Here is a 20,324-nt window from a genome sequence, read left to right on the forward strand (position 1 = left end):
TGTCTCGGTCGCAACTTCCAACATTTTTTCTGGCTTCTCGCTGCAAAAGTCGGCTTGTCGGAGGCTTCTGCTGCTTCCCCGCAAAAGGGTTCGGCGGGCGAGCACGGGCCCGGCGACGGTGGCTTCCTCAGCACAGGAAAGGAGACCAAGGGACCTGCAACTGCCTCCAAGCAATCCACACGAGGCCTCTTGCTCTTGCCTGCGTTATATCCGCTATTGCACCTGCGAAATCTACCGTCGTTTCCGAAAGCTGCGTCTGATTTTGCGCTGCTGACTTGTCGCCTGTCACTCGTTCTCGCCATCCAACAGTTCCCACACACACAATACCGACCACCATGGCCGACTCTGCTTCGCCCATTGGCATTGCCAACGTATGTGATGCGCTGCTCAAAACGACAAGACTCCATGACTGACCCCCGATGTAGCTCCCTAACCAACGGTATACACTCGCCTCCAGTCCTCGACCATACACCAACTAATGCCTTCCCTAGCCACAAGATTGTCGCCAAGCGCGGCGCCGCCTTCACAATCATGGTCAGCTCATCAACATGTATCCAGTCGCATCTCGGAAATACTCACGATTGCCCAGGTTGCTGGCGAGTCCGGTCTCGGCAAGACCACCTTCATCAACACTCTCTTCTCCACCACAATCAAGAACTACGCAGACCACCGCCGCCGTCACCAGAAGCAAATTGACAAGACTGTCGAGATTGAGATCACAAAGGCCGAGCTCGAGGAGAAGTTCTTCAAGGGTCCGTCGTTCACTACCCTCTCACCTCCCCATCAGTCACATTCTGACAAGCCCTCTAGTTCGCCTTACCGTTATCGACACTCCTGGCTTCGGCGACTACGTCAACAACAGAGACTCATGGCAACCCATCATCGAGTTCCTCGACGATCAACACGAGTCATACATGCTCCAGGAGCAACAACCCCGTCGTGGTGAGCGCATTGACTTGCGTGTCCACGCTTGTCTTTACTTCATCCGTCCCACTGGCCACGGCTTGAAGCCTCTCGACATCGAAGTCATGAAGCGCCTATCTAGCCGTGTCAACCTCATTCCCGTCATCGCAAAAGCAGATACTCTCAGCCCCAACGACCTCTTGAAGTTCAAGTCGAGAGTATGTTCTCAACCTGTCCTTCCATTTCCCCACCTTCTAACTCTCCACAGATCCGCAACATCATCTCAGCCCAGGGAATCAAGATCTATTCGCCCCCTCTCGAGGAGGATGACGAATCCGCCCTTAGACACGCCCAATCCCTCATCACTTCCATGCCTTTCGCCGTCATTGGTTCCGAGAAGGATGTCACCACTCCCGACGGCCGCAGCGTCAAGGGCAGACAATACGCTTGGGGTGTTGCCGAAGTCGAGAACGAGGAGCACTGCGACTTCAAGAAGCTTCGCGCTGTCTTGATCCGCGCCCACATGCTCGACTTGATCCACACTACAGAGGAGAACCACTACGAGGCCTACCGTGCACAGCAAATGGAGACCCGCAAGTTCGGCGAAGCCAGGCCACGCAAGCTTGATAACCCCAAGTTTAAGGAGGAGGAAGAGGCTCTGCGCAAGCGTTTCACAGAGCAAGTCAAGGTTGAGGAGCAGCGCTTCCGTGCCTGGGAACAGAAGCTCATCGCCGAGCGTGATCGCCTCAACAAGGACCTCGAGACCAGCCACGCGCTTATCAAGCAACTGGAGACTGAGATCGAGGGCATGCAGGGCAGTGTTGCTCGCTCTGGACGTCGTTAAGCTTGACCACTTCTGGAATGAAATCCAACAAACATTCGGTGCGCGAGTTTCACAAAGATACCTTTTGTCTTATTTAGTTTTGTTTAACCTCCAGCTGGTCATGTAATTCTACAGGGTTGCGGGAACGGGTTTCATAGTGCGACCCTCTGACTGGTAGTATGCTTTCTTATTCCACCCACTGTATCAGAAGAAAAAGTTTTCGTACAAGACATTGCTTCCTCTCCACGTCAAGACTGATACACGACTTGACTGGCTTAAAATCTTCTCTTGTCTCGACCTTGTTACACTATCGCCGTCAGCAGGTGAGTTGACTCACACTCACTCATCTGAATCAAAGCAATCAAATGGGGTCTATCTATTCGCTAAGAAATACCTCAATAACTCGCACTACATCGCTGTGTCATATTCTTTAGATCGCCCGCTATAAAAACAGTCGCTGGATATTCCAGATTGACCATGGATCTTGCCTCATCAGAGTAACAGAATTGCAGGTTCAAACACAATGGAACTGATGGAGTTTTATGACCGTCGCATTTGGCGCTGGTGGGTAACCAGGTAAGTTCAGTCAATCCTTGTACCATCAGCATACTGACTCGTCCAGCGACATCATCGGCAAATCAAACGACATGATCCAGATTCAAAGCCAGGAAGATGGTAACGAGCCCCCATTGAGCGCAAGTGTCCACAAAGAGCTTTTGTGTTTCTATTCGCCATACTACACTGCTGCGATCAAAGGTCGCTTCTCTGAGAGTCGGAAGGATCTGTTCACTCTGGGACTCGGTGCCTCGCAGACGCGACTGTTCGTAGAGTGGCTATACACAGGACGCTGTGAACACAATCCGTGGAACCAACACGGAAGCGACGACATCTGTGCCCTTTACGTCTTTGCCGACCAGACAGACATCATCGCCCTTCGCAGGACCATCACGACTCGTCTAAGCTCATCTGTTCGCCGGCCTGTGACCCCTGACGAGCTGGCAAGTCTTGTCTCTCAACTTCCGGGATCTTCTGGACTTCGGCGTTTCTTGCTAGAAGAGGCCGTATCTTATCGCATGTATGCAGAATACAAAGGTACTGCAACTCCATGGGACTGGGAGCAGCAGGGCTATTTTCCAGAGGACTTTCCCGAAGATTTTTATGCCCAACTCCTAAGTGGTCATCTTCAAAACGAAGGACAAGGCTTCGGCTCTCCAAGATTGAACAACCAGTGCAACTACCATGAGCACGAAGACGGAGAAGAATGGAAAATGAGTAAGCTAGACAGCACTGCGTCATGATGAAGATATGCTGACAATATGTAGCTTGTGGCAGGAACTTCATCCAGCGGTCTGTGTCTAAACCTCAGCTCGAATACTTCAGAAACCCTAGCGAAAAAGATCGGATTCATGGAACATACCGTCCAGCAGCCTGCATCCTACAATAGCAAAAGGTCAGGAGGTCATGAACTGGCAGAACTATAGGGAAAGGGGGAGGAACAATAGGATGGGTACTATGGTGCAGCAGCACCTGCCATATTCAAGAACGTATGGAATATGAGAAACCAACTCCGCAACTCTCGATGACCCATTGCACAAACACGAGACTGCAAAGATATCGTTGCTCTAACTAAGTTGTGAGCAAACAACAATTAAGTCAAGGTATGCTGACGCTTTTGATTCGAACAGACTCTTTTCATCCCCTGTATGAAGCAATTGTCTGATTGTATACCGCAAATTTTCGAGTCTTCCAATCCATGTGAGCATATCCTTGCCACTAATATGCATCGGAACTTCTCGTCCCGCCAGTACTAAAAACTGTTATGATGGAGTTGGAGAAATGCACAAGATGTTTTTGGGAAACAAAGTATGCCTACGGGGACACCTTGAGAGAAGAGTCTCCCGTGGATAGTAGTCATTCTTGGAACACATCTTGTATTATTATGGACTGAGGTATCATCATATGTTGCGGTGGGAAGAGAGTGAGACAGAGAAGTGACGGCCATTTGTACACGGGAAGGTGCTATGAGGGAAGTGACAAAGGGCCAATCGCTCTTGCTGGCCCCAGGGCATTTAGTCCTTCTGCAACACGTAAGAGCTCTCACTGTGCACCAGACTCTGTTGCCAGTCAATCATTCTTCACCCACCAGGACCCCTTACTGCCACTGAATGACCGTGAAGGTAAACTACTGCATTTCTCTGAATCTTTGCGCACTTGCGAGCTCTTGCTTTCCATCTCTTAACTTAAAAGCTTTTACACCTGCACACAAGATTTTCTAAACGACCTGAACGCAAATATCATATCATCAACACAAAGGACCATGGCATCTTCCATGAACTCTCATGGGCCCTCAGACTCGAAACTGGCCAAAGCTGCTAAAGACAAGAGCGAATGGGAACGAAGCACTTGGAACTCGGAGTATGTTACGTATGTTGTGCTCCCGTATACTTCACTACTTCGCCTCAGATCCTGACTGACTATAAGCAGAAAGATCATCGCTAGCTCAGCAGAGATGATCACAATTGTGGGCAACAAACCCAGCAAGGACGGCAAGATCTTTAGCGCATCTGTTCACAAAGAATTGCTCTGTTTCTTCTCGCCCTACTACACCGCTGCACTCAAAGGAATCTTCGCCGAAGCACTGAACAAAACTCTCACTCTGGATCTTCCCAACCATCAGATGGCTAATCTTGTCTCGTGGCTGTATTCCGGCAACACCATCGACTTCACAGAATATGACTTGCTCGATCTCTACGTCTTCGCTGACGAGAAGATGATGCTGGCTTTCCGCAGATCGATCATGACCAGACTCATTCAATTTCATGACCCAGGTTACGAACACATGGAGGACGATCTCGCGATGCCATATGTAAAGCGCCTGCCTGAAAGCTCTGGCCTGTTTCGCTATTTCATCGATTACTGGGTCGGGGTCTAGGGCCGCGTCGACGGCAGAACCAAGATGGCAGAGTGGGATGTTGATGGCCGTATTCCTAGAAAATTTTTCTATGAAGCACTTGAAAGGTTCGGCAGTCTTAGTGAAGACAACCACTCGGAAGCCAAATCAGGAGACCACAGAACTTGTCTGGCAAGAGCATGCAACTACCATGAGCATGTAAACAAGACCGAATGGCGTGAAAGTACGTGGGAATACAAAAACATGTTGCAAACTTGTGCTGACATACGCAGCTTGTGGTCGAATCCCAAGACATGAGGAAGTTGATGATCAGCCATACCGCGCTTACTACGCAGAGCAGTAATCCACATATTGAGTGCAGAATGGCAACCATTCAATGTCGGCCGATCGTCACAGTAAGGAGGGAAGCGAGGCAGGCGATCGTCCAGGAAGCACCAGATGAGTGCAAATATGTGACAGGCTAGCCTAAAAAGAAGAGGAAGACAGAAATAACAAGATAGGCAGCCTGAGATATGCAATACAAGACAGGTTCTCTCCTCATTAACACACGAAAATGCACAACAGTAACACAAAACTGAACAGTGTCCGTTGAGACGAGACAGCAGATCTGCTCTCCGTGTACGCGTCTTTGCTTCTGAAAACATCTGCGCCTTTTGTTAATTTTACTCTTTGTTAAAGTCGGAGCACAAAGCAAGTAACAATTTTGGTGCACGCGGAGGTTTGTTTGAGCAACACTTTCACCAACAAACTTGCATTTATACATCCCACTTCCGATGGATCCTCCTCTCTCATCTTCTTATTAACCAAGACATCTTCAACGCCGATTTCCATCATGGGAACCAGATCTGATCCTCAAAGTCACACCTGGACCGTTGAAGCAGTCGGCAACATCATCACCTCAAACTCTAAGATGCTCAAATGCAAAGCCAGCGGCGACTTCAATATTCTCATCCCTGAAGATCTTCTCTGTTACTTCTCACGCTACTATGATGCTCTCCTCAGAGGTAACTTCTCGGAAGCTGGACAAGACAATGTCACACTTGAGCTGGATGCCATGCAAGCCAAGTGGTTTGTCACCTGGCTGTACTCTGGACGATTCCCTGAGGACCTTGACTACCTGACCCTCTTTCAACTTTACATCTTCGCGGACAAGGCCGACATTCCAGCCATGCGCAAGGACATCATGACTCACATCCACAAGCGCAGTCATAGAAGGACCGGTCCAAGTGTCGAGGACGCATTCGAGGCCTTCGATGTTCTTCCAAAAAGCTCAGGTCTTGTCCGCTGGATACTTGATCGAGTCACACATCACGATGTATACCTCATGGGAGCAGATCACCCAGAGTTCTACACACATCTGGACCGTGCCATGGATAACATATACCATAACCTTTGCCGCAAGACATCCTGCGTTGTGCTCTCTGATCCATGCTGCAACGTAATCGACGATCTCGCATGCCAGAACGAGTGTGGTCACTCCAAAGACATGGTCAAGAAGGGCCAGGCCTGCGCCTACCACGAACATTCGTCTCCTGAAGAGTGGAAGAGTGAGTTTTATTATCCAACGTGACTTAAGAAGAGTCGCTCTACTGACACAAAGAGCAGCCTGCGCCGGCGACGACTTCGAACAGAGTGTTGATCTGATTTATCTCAAGGGCAAGACTGCCACTGATGCCGTGCCTCAGCTAAGGTTCGCCAAGTTCGACGCTTCCAACAGCATGGTTTACACACTCAGCAGACGTCCGTGAAAGAGATCCAGTCCAGTGGTTCTTTATTGCTGAGAGGAGGTATCAATCGGGAAAGAAGGTGCTTGGTGGAACTCGTCATCAGGGGGTACGCTAGATGTTCTGAGACATCTCCGAGCTGGTGTACTTAAATGGTATCCCTTATCGCTCATAAATCAGCGAGACTTGCTTGCTGATTCAATCCTACAACAACGAAGAGTCAGGGGTAAAGCATAGATCGATATGGCGCTTTCCATCGTAGAAGCTCGTCACTTGTATCCTAACCCTAGCTCAATATCATGATTACATTCCTGCCAATATCTCTGCGAAGGACGTGTCATCTTCACTTTGATTCCTATGCTGTCATCTCGTAACATCTTTTTTGCATCAGCCAAGCATCATCGCTTAGACCACCTGAGACTCACCTTTCTCGCCGTCTGATATCTTCGCAGTACGGAAACTATGGCTCGTAACGAAAAGTGGCATGCGTGCATCTGGCATGCAGGATAAGTCAAACACACCTCTGAAAACCTCTGAGACCCTCTGTTGGGTTGGATTGATATCGTACTCTAACATCTCATCAGGAAGTTTGCCAATACCTGCTCTGCGGAGGCGGAGATATTTGCTGAGGGCGGATGACCTCTGGTCGGTCCGGCAAAAGAAGAGCATTCGCAGGCAAATTATAAAATGTTTATTATGGCAGGCTATCTGATTACAAGATTCAGCCTGATGCATTATTCAACTGTTGTCTATGCTTTGATATGTATATGAAGCGTTTAATCTCTGAACTCGGCACCAACTTCCTCAAAGCCGTCAAGGAAACCCTGGAACATCTGGACACCAAGACCAGGGTCCGAAGTACCAGTGGTAGCACGAATACTGTGCATGCTCAATTGAGGAATACCCGCATCGATGGCACGCATGCCAGTAGCGCAACTGAGCATAGGTCCGACGGTACCTCCTGATCTCGAGTCGTTCCTGATCTGGAAGACCTGGAGGGTAGCACCGACCTTTTCTGCGCAGCGAGTAAAGATGGCAGTAGATGCAGCGTCAGTGGTCATGTGGCCGTTGCTGTCTGCAGAGACTGAAACGCCTACGTTGAGTTGTGGGGCGTGGTTGGCAAGGTATACGCCTTCAAAGTTGGGGTTGACTGCGTGGGTGACATCTGATGAGACAAGGAAGGAGTTGGCATATGTGCGGCCCATGAGATCTGAGGCGGGATGTTGGCCTGCAAGACTGCCAACAGCGCGTTCCATGACAATAGGAAGGAAGTTGCCACGAGCACCTTGTCTCAGGCCACTGCCGATCTCTTCGTCGTCAAAGAGACCGACCATCTTGATGATACCAGAGCCGGAGGTGCCGTTGTGGGCGCTCTGCTTGAGCGCCTCGAGGGCGGCCCAACTGCACAGCTTGTCATCGATGCGGCCAGCAGTGATGAACTCCTTGTCAAGACCAGCAAGAGTGGCGGGTTGAATGTCGTACAGCTCAAGCTCCCAGTTGACAATGTTGGAGGCATCACTGAGACCCAGCTCCTTGGCAATAGCGCGAACCAGACGAGGAGGCTGAGTAGCGGCGAAAGTGCCAACCTTTGCTTGAGGCTCGATCTGGTTCTTTGCTGACGACTCAAGACCGATGATAGGCACAACCTGTGTCTCTAGGTTGAATGGGCCGTTGGCAGGAGTGCCGAAATGAGGAGCCAGTGTAGGAATCTTAGCAATTGGCCAGCCGAGCTTGACCAACTTTGTAACAATCTTGCTTCCTTCCTTGACCAGGACACGACCACCAATACTCAAATCACGGTCCCACCAGGTAGGACCAAGTCCACCAGCGTAAGGAGCAACACCAAGCTCGACGTAACCAGCCTTGTTGGGAATCTTGCTGACAGGCTTCAGTTTGGCAGTAAGAGCGTCGACGTGACCAGCGAGGACAGCAGCACCATTACCAGACTTGTAGTCGTCACCAACGACAAAAGCGATCAGACTGCTGCCGTTACGTTCGACAAAGTACTTGCCGCCAGGCTCAATGCGCCACGAGTCTCTCTCGCTAAGCTTGGTAAAGCCATCGTGCTTGAGGTCTTGGGCCATGCTGGCAACAGCGTGGAAGACGGTAGGGTTGTCGGTCAAGAAGTCACAGAAAGGCTTAGCGTAGGACTCGGCGTTTTGTGATGTAGCGAAGATGAGAGCAGGTGCCTCGGACATGGGCTGGTAGGAAGAAGATTGGGCGTGTAGGGTGGCAGATTGCAGCATGTTGTCAAGCTTCAATTGTTCAAGGCGGAGGCATTGCTTGTTGTGCTCGTGCAGGAGTTCAAGTTGTGTACGGTAGTCTGCGTAGGCGGCCTTGTTGAGTTCGGACTCAAGCCTCTCCTTGATGAGCTGAGGCATGTCGAATGCCGGCGGCGGTGAGTTCATCTGGTGTTGGTGAAAGGATTGTGTTGACGTCTTGCGGGACAGTCCCTGCATGTTCTTGACCATGATGGCTGTGTTGATGGGAGGATCCGAGTACTTGTGGAGGGAAAGTGAGAGATGGGCTATGGACAGGAGGGTGCGGGAAGCGACTGTAAGAAGAGGTGTATGCTGAGAAGACAAGAGAGATGAAGCGTGTTATCAGCAGCTGGTTGAACGTGTATGACTGTTCCAGTTGCCCCAGGCACCGCCATCTCATCTGATCAATGACCCGAGCTTGACCTGCCGCTCGGACTTAACCTCAGCCAATCACCGTGCCATCGCATTCCGCTTGAAACGGCAGGTGCGTGCGGAGTAGCTCCTTCCCAGCTTGTACACAATCTTCTGATCAGTTACTCAATCAGCTTCAAATAAAAGCTGTACGCGAGAGATATATGGATTGAGGCCTTCCTGCGAATATCGTCATGACTCCTGAGGATAGTATGCATTTCATACTCCGAGTCGCATTCCTTGTGACAGACTCTATCACAATCACATGGATCAAGTTCCCCACGGCCTGCAAGCTGCTTGACTCGCAAGCTCCATTTCGTCACAGCGCTCCATCAGAGTTTCGCATGTCCCGTCTGCCAGCCTATGGACAGGGATCCAGGAACAGGTTCGCATCCTGCATCCATGAACAACCATGTTTCTGCATTTCCATCATAGAAAAATCAAGGCAGCCCGTCATGTCAAGTCTTCCTCTTTTTCCATCTGTTCTTTACACTCTTCGTGACTTGACCGCAACATCTATTCAGCTTCCTTATTTGGTGCATTTTCCATCATAGTCAAGTTAAAAACCATCGAAACACACCGCTTAAAAGCCTTTGTTCGTAAAAGGCAATACAATCATGTCTCAATCCACCACCACCCCTATCAAGCAGGCCAAAGCACCTGCCGCTAGTGGTCAAAAGGACCCCGTCCACATGATCGAGAAGCTAGAGACCAAGACCAAAGCCGTGTATGTTTCTATCATGACCTCTGTCCAAAAACGGCCGCACATGGAAGAGGAGATTGAGGCGCATTACAGCTGACCAAGCAAAAACAAAACAGAAATGCAAACAATGTTGCCAGAGTAGCCAACAGTCAGCTGGTTAATGCAGATGATAAACTGCATCCGCTGTTGAGCCTCAAGAATGGCAAGAAGCTTGAGAAGTTTCCTGATACGCCAAAGGCTTTGGCTAAATTGAGTGGTTGGTTCTTTTCTGATCTGACTATTCTTCGATGCAAGGTACTGATCTTGTTTTAAATATAGTCATCGCCGTTGATGCCATGCTCAGTGCTCTCGAGGCTGATCGCGATGGAAATGAGATGGAGAAGCGAGAGAAGTTGCGTCTGCAGATTGGTCTCAAGCCCAACCCTGCTTGAAGACATTCTTCTATGACTTGTCATGTAGTAACGAACGACGCCTAGACATATGGATTCGTGGAACAGAGTCATAATACAGAGCAACAAGTCCGAAACGAGATTAGCCCCCATATGTGCAAGCTTGTGGAGAAAAGTAGACCAAAGGAACCAAAAAAAGGAAATGGGATATGTTCTAACTGCAAAAAAAAGGTAACCAATCTGTACCACCATCGCCGAGTTTCCCAAAGTGATCCATGCACGCATCCCAGATGTAGAACGCCGCTATGCAAAAGGAAATACGAAATCAGAAGGAAGTCACCGATCCTTGGTCGCGTGAATTTGGCGTGATGTACGTTGGACTACTCGTCGTCGTCAAGCTCTTCCGCACCGTGACTGTTTGTCTCGTTAGCAGGGAACAGCAAATGGAATGCAGAAGACGATGCTTACCCGAGCAAGTTCTTGATGTTGTGCATCTCGTAGTGCTTCTTCCTCATGTTCTCAAACTTCTCGTGCTTCTCTCTTTCTTCCTGAGGAATATTTTCCGGAGTCTCGCCATGTCTTGCGCCATCAATGTCCATCTGATCGGGATCAACGATGACTCTCTTCTCCGTGTCGCTGTGTCTGCGCTCAATTGTGTCTTGCTCAGGCTCTCCGATATCAAGATCAGGGATATCCACCTCACGGGGCTTTCTCTTTTGAGGCGCATCGCCTTCGAGCACCTTGGCCTTGTCCAATTCATCGACCATCAGATCATCGGGGTTGATGTTTTGTGGCTCCTCGTCCTCATCAGGGTCGTAGCGACCAACGTAGGGTGTCTTGGGCTCATCGATCTTCATCTTGCCGCCCATCTGGCTTTCGTTGAGGAAGAGGTTACCCTCATCCCACTTCAGTCTTGGTGACGGGTGTTCTCCTTGGTGACTGCCATCAACAGCCGATTGGCGACGCGACATGCTGCTGCGAGGATTTGAAGAGTTGCGGCGACCGCCAGCATTAATTTCAGTGTTCATTTGGACAACCTCTTTCTCGGACATCTCGCGGTTCATGGGAGGGCGGTCAGGGTTGCCAACAGAGTCGGTGTGGTTGAAGGCATGTGCGTTAGTCGGCGATTGGGGGCCATGCGAGGAGTGCTCGCCCATGTATGAGCTGTTATTCTTCAGAATACCTGCCACGCAATTTAGCCGACTGAGCGCATGGGAGTGATAGTAGCGCAAAATACCTTTGGGTCTCTTAGGGACCTCGGGTGAAGAGCCAGTAGCTGTCATGATTGCTGTGGATGGAGGTGCAAGCTGAAAATGAAAGCTTGGGTGTGCTGAATGCGAAGGTATTGTAGTTGGTGGAAGAAGTGTTGGTACCTTATGAGGCAGCGGTCAAAGACGTTGTGTTTATCGATTTGAAGATGACAGAACGAAAGTTAAGAGCAAGTGACGCAGACGAGAATAGCCTTTGTTATCTGTGCACTGGATTGGCATGAGGCGCAAAACTAAAGGGCAGGTGGGGGTGTCAACGATCGACGTCATGCTGATCATTTTGCTCGGCCTTCACTCATGACCGTCACGCGTAAACAGATACAACATGTGCAGCCTTCTTCATCACATGCTGACGGCTCATCGTAGATACAGCATACGACTCCTCATCTTGCCGTCTCTATACAGCATCATCGTTATCTGCACCTCGCCGTATCCGTCTTTGGCTCGCTTGCGACGCCGTTGTCCGCCTAAATCCTGCTCGTCAAAACATGCATCCTTCACATGTACATCTCTAGCTTGGGGCTACCCCGATGTAGAATGCACACATTGACGCCCAAGATATTTTGAAGAGAGCAAAGGCCCTCTACAAACACACTTTGCCTGGAGACACCGCTTCCATAGATAAGCCCCGCTTCAGCTGTCCACTGACTCGCTACAGTCTAGAGCTCGCTCCAAAAGAGAACAAGTTCCTTCCGCGACTCTGTCTGTCCGCTCGCACATAGCCACACATGCCAATAGGCTCTTCACTTTTGCTCGCAAGCCTCTTCAACGTTGCAGCATCTCCGTGATTGGCAATAAACCTATGCCCGGATCTCTTCAGTCGACCTACAATATGACCTAGTGAAGGTTCGTTCTTGCGGTCAAAGTCTACCGTATATGTCTGGACAGCTTTAGCATCTGGACAAGCTCACATTGATCTAAGTATCTCACCTCAATAATGGCTTCTCCTTCAGCAGTCTCATTGATTTCAGGCACAGTGTTGTCCTCAAGTCTGGAAGGCAGGGGGTTACGAGCAGGATAATGTTGACCATCCGCTCGTGGTCGAGACGACAGACAGATGACATGCTGATATGTCAGGACACCGCCATTTGCGAGCACAAGACCATGAGTGCCACTGCCTGCACGTAACTTTCGTGTCATGACTGTCATTGCCTGAGCTCCTGGTCAGCTATGTCGCATTATAGCAAGACTATTGAAGTCACTCACATGCATAGAGTAATTGTTGCCTGCTCCTCCAAAGCTTGTCAGACCGCCAAGCAAAGTGATGGGCTTTTCAGGCTGCAACACGTCCAGACCAAGATGTAGGCAGGCCAATTTGGGTACGATAGGAAAGCAGCTGTAAAAGTCGAACATGTCTATATCAGATTTGCTGAGTCCAGACGCCTCGAGTCCGGCGTCCAGCGCGCGACTGATTGCAGGACTCGAGTAAAAATCCGGCCGCTCCCAGAAATTGTCGCTATCTTGTGTGCCTGCACCTCCAAGCACGTAGATCCACCGGTGTTCGGCGATGCCTAGTTCGCGAGCATATGAAACGGACGTCAGAATCATTGCTCCAGCTAAGTTTATTGTATTGAAAGCATTCATCAGTAGAGGGTCTACTCGAAGTCAGCTCTGCATAGTCTCAATGTCGACGAGCCGTACATGGAAAACATATCATGCGATTCCTGCTAGAGACACGACCAATTGTTTGTTCGGTTTCCGCAGTTCGAGGGAAATTCCATGCCAATGGATTCTTGTTCGCAACTTGGGCAAATTCAGCATATAGCTTTGCACTTTCAGTGTTGTTGTCCTCCATTGACTGGCCCCTTTGAGCACGAAGACCGTTCTCGAAGAGTGGATATACTTGGATGGGTGCTCCGATCATATGTTTTGACCCAATGCCTTTGGCCATCTCACTCATTGAGGGGGCGAATACTTGTGTCGCAGGCTTCTCGACCGGGGTCCAGTTTGGTGGAGGCATAACTCCTGCTTTAGCACAAGCAGCCAGTGATGCTAATGCCTCGCCTCCGGTCACCACCGCCAACCTTGTCTCTCCACTCGCGATTCTACGAGCTGCGTCATCGACCAGTTTCGCAGATTGATTACCTGCATGTGGAGAGCAGTAGCTGTGAGTAGGTCGAGCACCAAGTTTCTCAGCGAGTAAACCAGGCAGATCTGGATATGGCCACGTCCAAGTGCGAACAACATCTATGCTGTCGATTCTGGGTTTAAGCGTTGCGATTACTTTTAATGAGAGACCAGTATCCTGTAGAGCGATGGAAATGGCATCGAGCATTAGCTCAGCAGGCTCTGCGGCATGATGGACTGCAAGATGGCGATTTATAATGTCGCCGACTCCGACAATGACAGGTGTCTCAGACATTGCTTGCAGTATATGTCAGGTCTGAATGAGAGCGGTGCGATGAGTTAGTACATGAAGAATGTCAGGTTACTCGAAGTGGAGAAAGCAGGATGCCGAGGTCTGAAGCTTGAGCACAATGTCAATTGAAGAACCATGAGCGATGTCCGCGTAAACCTCGTCTCAAACACTGTCAATGGACAGCATACCATGCACTGGACCGTTCTTCGATCCTATACCTTGCGTTACTGCTCTATATCGCTGTGGGAAGACGCTTCGGGAGGGCTGGTAGCGAGACGGGACATGTCAACATTGGTTCACATGAGAGTTCGAATGACAGATAGTCATTCACTAGTGTGAACATGCCATCGCACTGGCAGATTCAGCTGATACGTCTCTCGAGATGTACGATTGTCATTGTCAAAGTCTCAAAGAACATTTGAGCCGCTCGGAGGTGAGTTGCGGAAGCGGAAAATGCCGGGGTAGCCAGCATCGCGGTCATGCGTGGAGGCTCGAAAAAAGTAGTGGAACAGTTGGACTCTGATCACATCAACAGTCACAACCATGATGATGCCGAGTAGAGGACTTGCGGGCGCTGTCCGTCAAGGCGCTCGCCTCAATCGCAGATTTGTATGTTCTCTGGGCGCACGAGGACGACAATTTGGACTTACCCATAGCAGATCTCGACTCCCTCGAGGCCACTAGCTGCCCTCAACTCACGTTCGACAAGTCGCATCTTCCAAGGATCCGTGATCTCGCTCGCTGCACATGCTCGTCTTGCCTCGACCTCAGCTCCCGCTGCGACTCCCGCCGTCTCAGCCGCCACGACCGCTCCTCCTCCCACATCCGCTACCGATGCACTTGCGACTGACAGCAACCCCTTTGACATTAGCGACGCTACCGACTATGCCAACTTGCCCGAGAGACTTGGTTTCCTGAAAGACCTCGGCCTTGACTACGGCTATGGTCCAACCTCTGTGATCGAATGGTCGCTGGAACACGTACACGTCCTGTCTGGTATGCCCTGGTGGGGCTCAATCGCCGCAACCGCTTTCCTCTATCGTCTGGCCCTGGTTCCTCTTTTCATGAAGGCAAGCGAGAATGGTGCCAAGATGCGCGCAATGCAGCCTATCACAAAGCCTATGAACGACAAGATGATGCAAGCTATGAGAGATGGCGACAGAGTCACCGCCATGACCATGCGCCAGGAACTCATGCAGATCAACAAGGCTGCAGGTGTCAGCACTTTCGGCATGCTTGTACCCAGTGTCGTCCAGGGTGTCTTCGGTTTCTGCGCTTTCCGCTTGCTGCGTGCTATGGCCAACCTTCCTGTTCCCGGTCTCGAGACTGGTGGTCTCCTCTGGATAACCGACTTGACTCAGACTGATCCATACTTCCTTCTTCCCGCTATCATGGGTGGTACTTTGCACATGGTCATGCGTATGGGAGGTGAGACTGGCACTCCTATGACTGAGGCTGCCAGACCTTTCTTGCTCTATATCTTCCCTGGTATCGTTTTCATTACTACCGCCTGGCTTCCTGCTGCTCTCAATGTATGGCTTGCCACCACTGGTGTTATGGGTATGACTCAGGTCCACATCTTCAAGCGCCCTGAGATCCGTCGCATGTTTGGTCTGACCCCCATGGTTGATGCTGCACAAGCTCAGCGTGATGCTGTAGCTGCTGGACTTGTCAAGGAAGAGCCCAAGACCATTGATGTCAAGGCAAAATCCTACGCTGCTGATCAGAGACCTGTTTACCAAGCACCGAATGTGAAATTCTCGGCTAGCTCCGTGCCTCCTAAGCAAGCCGCTTCTTCTGCATCGTCTGCAGATGCCGCTGTTCAGGCACCTCAGAGCCCGTTTGACAGTGTCAAGGAGAAGGGCTTTGGTCTGTTCAACAAAGCCGGTAAGTCATGGGATACCATGAAGGAGGGCTTGAACGATCAAATCACCAGAATGCGCGGATCAGGCAAGCCCAAGAGCAAGACACGTTCTGCGGAGTTCATGAAGCAGGCCGAAGACTACGAGCGCAGATGGCAAAAGTTCAACAAGAAATAAGCCATTGTCAATTGTACATATACGACACAAAAACTCTCAGCACTTCTATGGCGCAATATCGGAACATTGGGATGGGACATGATAGGTGTTTTTCTACTACTGTAAAATTGTAAAAATAGGATTTTGGATCCAGATCTTCATCTCTTATTGACACTCTCGACACAGGACTGTGTATTTCGACAGACTAAATTCACTGGTCATATTTCTTGCATAAATCGCATAAAATCTTATGTCAAAATTGCATCAAAGATGGGCATGCAGGGTTCTCCGCAATGTCACATGCCGATGACGATGTTACGACAAACGCGTCTCGTCTTGCTTTCACTCACATGGTCAGCTCTTACTCGTCAAACTTGGAATGTTACCTTTACGTCCTGCTGGCACATCATAACACGCTCGTAGAAGCGCGTCCATCATGTCGTTCAGTATCGCAGGTCCAGTAACAGTGCTATCGTCGACCGTCTTGCGCCTGGCCACTTATGTCTTTCTCCGCTGGGTTCGCTTACTATAGTCCTTGACTCCCTTGAGTGCTCGCTAACTATAGTCAATCCAGATTCCCGGCCATGTTTGTTGCACTGCATTCAGCGATGTCTGTCCACTACTAATATCATCAGGTCGCACCTCCTGTCATAGTTACAGCATTCGCTATTTACGCGACAACTTTCTTTTATCAATTCACTCACACGAGCCCATACGAAGTCGTGGCAGATGAGCTTGATATCATCACTAGAGACACCATTGATCGCGATGATAGTGACGATGAATTGCTCGTCGATGCTGAGACTGAAGAGCCCCTCCAGGAGATAGACGTCCAAGAGACCATTGTGGTCGAAGAGAAGGACCCTAAGGTCCTGCGCAGCCTCCTGACTGGCTTGCCAAGTCCTAGCTCTCTCTTCTGGTCTGTGGTAACCTTCTTGACTAACGTCGCTCTCGTGGCCATGGTGGCCGACATGGTCTATCGTGCTCCACTCTTCCATCCATCGCACAATCTTTCCTTCGTTCGTGTCGGCCATGTTTCCGAGAACAGCGCAAAGCTTCTGGTCAGAGAGCCACGTACCTCGGAACACCCCTTGCGGATGAGTTACAGATACGCAGGCGAGTCGCCTGATGACGGCTTCCGCGATCACGACTCTAGTTGGAAACACCCTCAAAATGCCATCGATGTCGACGAAAGCACCGATTACACGGGTATCTTCCATCTAACTGGGCTCAGGCCTGACACAACCTACCAGTACGCTGCTTCCAACAATCACACTGGCTTCTTCATCACAGCACCCAGAATCGGACGCACCGCTCCTCGTAACAATGACGTTTTCACATTCTTACATTCGTCTTGTATCAAGCCCAGATTCCCATACAACCCGCTGCAGCACCCGCTTGATTTTCCAGGTTTCAAGCATCTAGCCAGACTCTTGCCTTCGCTGAAAGCTCATTTCATGGTCTTCATGGGCGACTTCATCTATGCCGATGTGCCCAAACGATTCGGCACCGACGCTGAAACATACCGTAGAGAGTACCGTCAGGTATACTCATCACCTCAGTGGGAGGCCGTGAGTTCTGAGGCCAAGTTGCCTTGGATCCACGTCTTGGACGACCATGAGATTGCAAACGACTGGGACAAGAACACGACTGGGGTTTACGAAGCTGCTGTTGATCCGTGGCACCACTACCAGGCTTCTGTTAACCCTGATCCAGTTCGTTCGGGCGCCACCTACTTCTCATTCGATCAGGGCCCTGCATCATTCTTCATGATCGATACTCGCCGCTACCGCCAACCGTTCGACGGTACTGACGGCTCTTATGACAGCGCCCGAACCCAAAGTGGCTACAAGAAGAGCATGCTTGGTGATCAACAGCTCAAGGATCTGCTCGACTGGCTTGCAGCACCTGTTCCCAACGGAGTCAGATGGAAGGTCTTGGTTTCTAGCATTCCCTTCACCAAGAATTGGCGCTTCGGCACTGAAGACACCTGGGGTGGATACCTTGGTGAGAGACAAATCATTCTCGAGGCCATGTGGGATGTCGGCCTTCGCGGCGGTGTTGGAGTGGTCGTCCTCAGTGGTGATAGACACGAGTTTGCTGCCACATCTTTCCCGCCACCTACAGAAGACAAGGTCACCGGCATAGATACAGCTGCAGGAAAGCTGGCGACCAAGAAGTGGCCCGTCAGTGCGACAGTTCATGAGTTCAGCGTCAGCCCACTCAGTATGTTCTACCTTCCAGTCCGCACATACGAGCAGACCGACAACGACGACGTGTGTGTTAAGTGAGTACCCCGATTTGATCCAATATTTCTCAAGCAAGAACTGACTTGAATAGGTACATGCCCGACGGCAACTCGAAGTTCGGTGCTCTCAGTATTAGCACACCGTCGACTTCTGACCAGTCCGAGCTCAAGTACCGTCTCTTCATCGACGGCGAGGAAGCATGGAGCCACAAGATCCTTACTCCCCCCGTAGTACACGGCAGTGGTCGTGGTAAGGATGCGTTGTGGGGTTGATCGGAATCATGCGAAAAAATGATGATTGTAATGGCAGCGAAAAGCTGTGTTCCTGCTGATTCTCGACCGTGGTGAGCAAAATGGCTTTGGTTTTTTCTCTTTACTGCAACAAGGACATTAGCTTTTACTGTGCTTTCAATTAAACATCAATTCTCCAACATGTTGCCCATTTTTTGCTAGAAAGAATGGTGCGTCACGCCTGTCGATCAACTTGTACGCTGTTCGGCTATTCTTTCCTACACAGACTTACTAACCAGGGTGCCCTTGATCAAGCTTCTTCCCAACCTCATCTTCTGTCATTCAACTTCGAAACAATGTCGCAACCGCCCGATGTCAATTTTGCTCGAGGGTTGCCCAAAGTCGAACTCCATGCTCATCTAACAGGTAGCATTAGTAGACAGTGTCTGCACACGATATGGCTGAGGAAGAAAACCAAAGATCATTCGTTCGCTTTAGAAGACCCATTGACAGCTATACCGAGGGCCGCGGGTGGTGAGATCAATGTTTCCAGGTAAGAGATCAGAAGGGCTCTTCCATGCCAAAATTCAGTCTAATATCCCAGCTTCTTTCCGATCTTTGACAAGTATATCTACGCTTTGGTCTCTGATCCAGAGAGCATACAACATGCGACCACATCCGTCTTAGAAGACTTTCAGGAAGACGGCGTTCGCTATTTAGAGCTTCGAACCACGCCTCGCGCTATACCAGATGCCGGGATAAGTAAGGAAGACTATGTCGCCATTGTCTTGAAAGCTATGGACGACTTCAGAGCATCGGTGAAGGAGAATATTGCAGGTGCACCTCCTTACGACAAGCTACATGCAAAACTCATACTGTCTGTTGATCGCAAAAACTCACTTGAAGAAGCCATGGAAGTCGTGCGTCTGGCTCTAAAGTACAGTCATCTTGGTGTCGTTGGTGTAGACCTGTGTGGCAACCCCACTCGCAAACCGATCTCTCACCTACAGCCAGCGTTTGCAGAAGCTCGAGCCCAAGGACTCGGTATCACGTTGCACTTTGCAGAGATTGCTCAAGAGGACCCCAGCGAACTGGAAGAAATGTTATCCTGGCAACCGCAAAGACTAGGCCATGTCATCCACGTACCCGAAGAACTACGAAAAGTCATCAGAGAGAAGAAGATAGGACTCGAGCTGTGCCTAAGCTGCAACGTCCTCTGTGGCCTAAGTCAAGGCGGATTTGGCGCTCATCACTTCGGCGAATGGCGGGATTTTGGTGTACCTATCGCTCTGTCTACCGATGATGTGGGCATTTTCGAGTCAACGCTGAGCAACGAGTATATGCTTGCAGCACTGAATTTTGATCTTGACAGCACGCAAGTTGTGGAGCTCTGCAGAGGTGCTGTGGATACTATATTTGGCGGACAAGCTGAGAAGGAGAGGATTTCGGCTCTGCTTGTGGGATATTGGTCGTCTGCTTGTGTTGGGAATCTTCGACCGTAGGATGCTTGAGAAGATCTTGGGCTTTCTTCCACATATTCCACAAGACAGTTCTCTCATTGCTGGAACCTCGCAGTGGCATGTTTCCCTGTGTGCTGAAGTGGAGCATCTATACACTATGAAAATGCATAGTTGTGTTCAGAACCGGAGACGTAGCCAGAGAGAGCTGACGATATATCGCCTCTCAGTGGGCAACATCATGTTTCCTCGTAGTATCGTGCATCTTGGCAGTCATAAACAACACATACTTTTGAATGGAGATAGTACGAGTGAGAGTGTCAATGAAAGACGGTATCTTTTCGTGACTGGCGCATGGCTTCGTTTGCTTCTGAAATTGAGTGAATATGTCAGTTGGATATCTTTCTTGTCTTTCAGTCTTCTCACCAACACGCTCCGGATACTAACATTCACTAGCAAAACTTCGCCGTTTGTCATATCTATAAAGAGGACTCTTCCCTCCAAGTCTTTCTTCTTCTCGTTAGCCATCAACCATCAACCATCAACCATCAACCATCAACCATCAACCATCAACCATCAACCATCAACCATCAACCATCAACCATCAACCATCAACCA

The 20,324-nt window shown here is 50.0% G+C and overlaps 11 protein-coding genes across 11 annotated transcripts; 8 read left to right on the top strand and 3 right to left on the bottom strand.

Moving 5' to 3' along the window:
- Positions 1-335: 335 nt before the first annotated feature.
- On the top strand, positions 336-1,747 carry M437DRAFT_52814 (cdc12 like protein; the record flags this gene model as incomplete). Its single annotated transcript, XM_041022425.1, has 6 exons — positions 336-371; positions 426-439; positions 492-534; positions 590-752; positions 811-1,121; positions 1,172-1,747. The coding sequence occupies 6 exons, from the start codon at positions 336-338 to the stop codon at positions 1,745-1,747; spliced, it is 1,143 nt and encodes a 380-aa protein (XP_040878220.1).
- A 626-nt stretch (positions 1,748-2,373) lies between these two features.
- M437DRAFT_52466 (uncharacterized protein) lies at positions 2,374-3,024 on the top strand (the record flags this gene model as incomplete). Its single annotated transcript, XM_041022360.1, has 1 exon — positions 2,374-3,024. The coding sequence occupies one exon, from the start codon at positions 2,374-2,376 to the stop codon at positions 3,022-3,024; it is 651 nt and encodes a 216-aa protein (XP_040878221.1).
- A 1,019-nt stretch (positions 3,025-4,043) lies between these two features.
- On the top strand, positions 4,044-4,934 carry M437DRAFT_76758 (uncharacterized protein; the record flags this gene model as incomplete). The annotated part of the gene is made up of 3 exons (XM_041026681.1): positions 4,044-4,157; positions 4,269-4,652; positions 4,683-4,934. 3 exons carry the CDS (start codon positions 4,044-4,046, stop codon positions 4,932-4,934), a joined length of 750 nt encoding a protein of 249 aa, XP_040878222.1.
- A 640-nt stretch (positions 4,935-5,574) lies between these two features.
- M437DRAFT_24527 (uncharacterized protein) lies at positions 5,575-5,823 on the top strand (the record flags this gene model as incomplete). The annotated part of the gene is made up of 1 exon (XM_041019072.1): positions 5,575-5,823. A coding segment is annotated over one exon (249 nt), but the record flags the coding sequence as incomplete, so codon positions are not given.
- A 1,314-nt stretch (positions 5,824-7,137) lies between these two features.
- Positions 7,138-8,559, bottom strand: M437DRAFT_52557 (peptidase M18, aminopeptidase I; the record flags this gene model as incomplete). Its single annotated transcript, XM_041022380.1, has 1 exon — positions 7,138-8,559. The coding sequence occupies one exon, from the start codon at positions 8,557-8,559 to the stop codon at positions 7,138-7,140; it is 1,422 nt and encodes a 473-aa protein (XP_040878224.1).
- A 1,091-nt stretch (positions 8,560-9,650) lies between these two features.
- Positions 9,651-10,167, top strand: M437DRAFT_52452 (uncharacterized protein; the record flags this gene model as incomplete). The annotated part of the gene is made up of 3 exons (XM_041022358.1): positions 9,651-9,760; positions 9,853-9,992; positions 10,055-10,167. The coding sequence occupies 3 exons, from the start codon at positions 9,651-9,653 to the stop codon at positions 10,165-10,167; spliced, it is 363 nt and encodes a 120-aa protein (XP_040878225.1).
- Positions 10,168-10,505: 338 nt separating this feature from the next.
- M437DRAFT_76761 (uncharacterized protein) lies at positions 10,506-11,408 on the bottom strand (the record flags this gene model as incomplete). The annotated part of the gene is made up of 3 exons (XM_041026682.1): positions 10,506-10,539; positions 10,594-11,308; positions 11,363-11,408. 3 exons carry the CDS (start codon positions 11,406-11,408, stop codon positions 10,506-10,508), a joined length of 795 nt encoding a protein of 264 aa, XP_040878226.1.
- Positions 11,409-12,045: 637 nt separating this feature from the next.
- On the bottom strand, positions 12,046-13,755 carry M437DRAFT_52407 (uncharacterized protein; the record flags this gene model as incomplete). The annotated part of the gene is made up of 4 exons (XM_041022347.1): positions 12,046-12,273; positions 12,324-12,545; positions 12,600-12,988; positions 13,035-13,755. 4 exons carry the CDS (start codon positions 13,753-13,755, stop codon positions 12,046-12,048), a joined length of 1,560 nt encoding a protein of 519 aa, XP_040878227.1.
- Positions 13,756-14,528: 773 nt separating this feature from the next.
- M437DRAFT_9079 (uncharacterized protein) lies at positions 14,529-15,374 on the top strand (the record flags this gene model as incomplete). The annotated part of the gene is made up of 1 exon (XM_041029064.1): positions 14,529-15,374. A coding segment is annotated over one exon (846 nt), but the record flags the coding sequence as incomplete, so codon positions are not given.
- Positions 15,375-16,206: 832 nt separating this feature from the next.
- On the top strand, positions 16,207-18,291 carry M437DRAFT_52786 (Metallo-dependent phosphatase; the record flags this gene model as incomplete). Its single annotated transcript, XM_041022419.1, has 4 exons — positions 16,207-16,287; positions 16,345-16,356; positions 16,406-18,057; positions 18,111-18,291. 4 exons carry the CDS (start codon positions 16,207-16,209, stop codon positions 18,289-18,291), a joined length of 1,926 nt encoding a protein of 641 aa, XP_040878229.1.
- A 314-nt stretch (positions 18,292-18,605) lies between these two features.
- Positions 18,606-19,751, top strand: M437DRAFT_52427 (Metallo-dependent hydrolase; the record flags this gene model as incomplete). Its single annotated transcript, XM_041022352.1, has 2 exons — positions 18,606-18,802; positions 18,854-19,751. 2 exons carry the CDS (start codon positions 18,606-18,608, stop codon positions 19,749-19,751), a joined length of 1,095 nt encoding a protein of 364 aa, XP_040878230.1.
- Positions 19,752-20,324: the final 573 nt, after the last annotated feature.

This window comes from Aureobasidium melanogenum, assembly GCF_000721775.1.
Source record: "Aureobasidium melanogenum CBS 110374 unplaced genomic scaffold scaffold_16, whole genome shotgun sequence".
NCBI lineage: Eukaryota > Fungi > Ascomycota > Dothideomycetes > Dothideales > Saccotheciaceae > Aureobasidium > Aureobasidium melanogenum.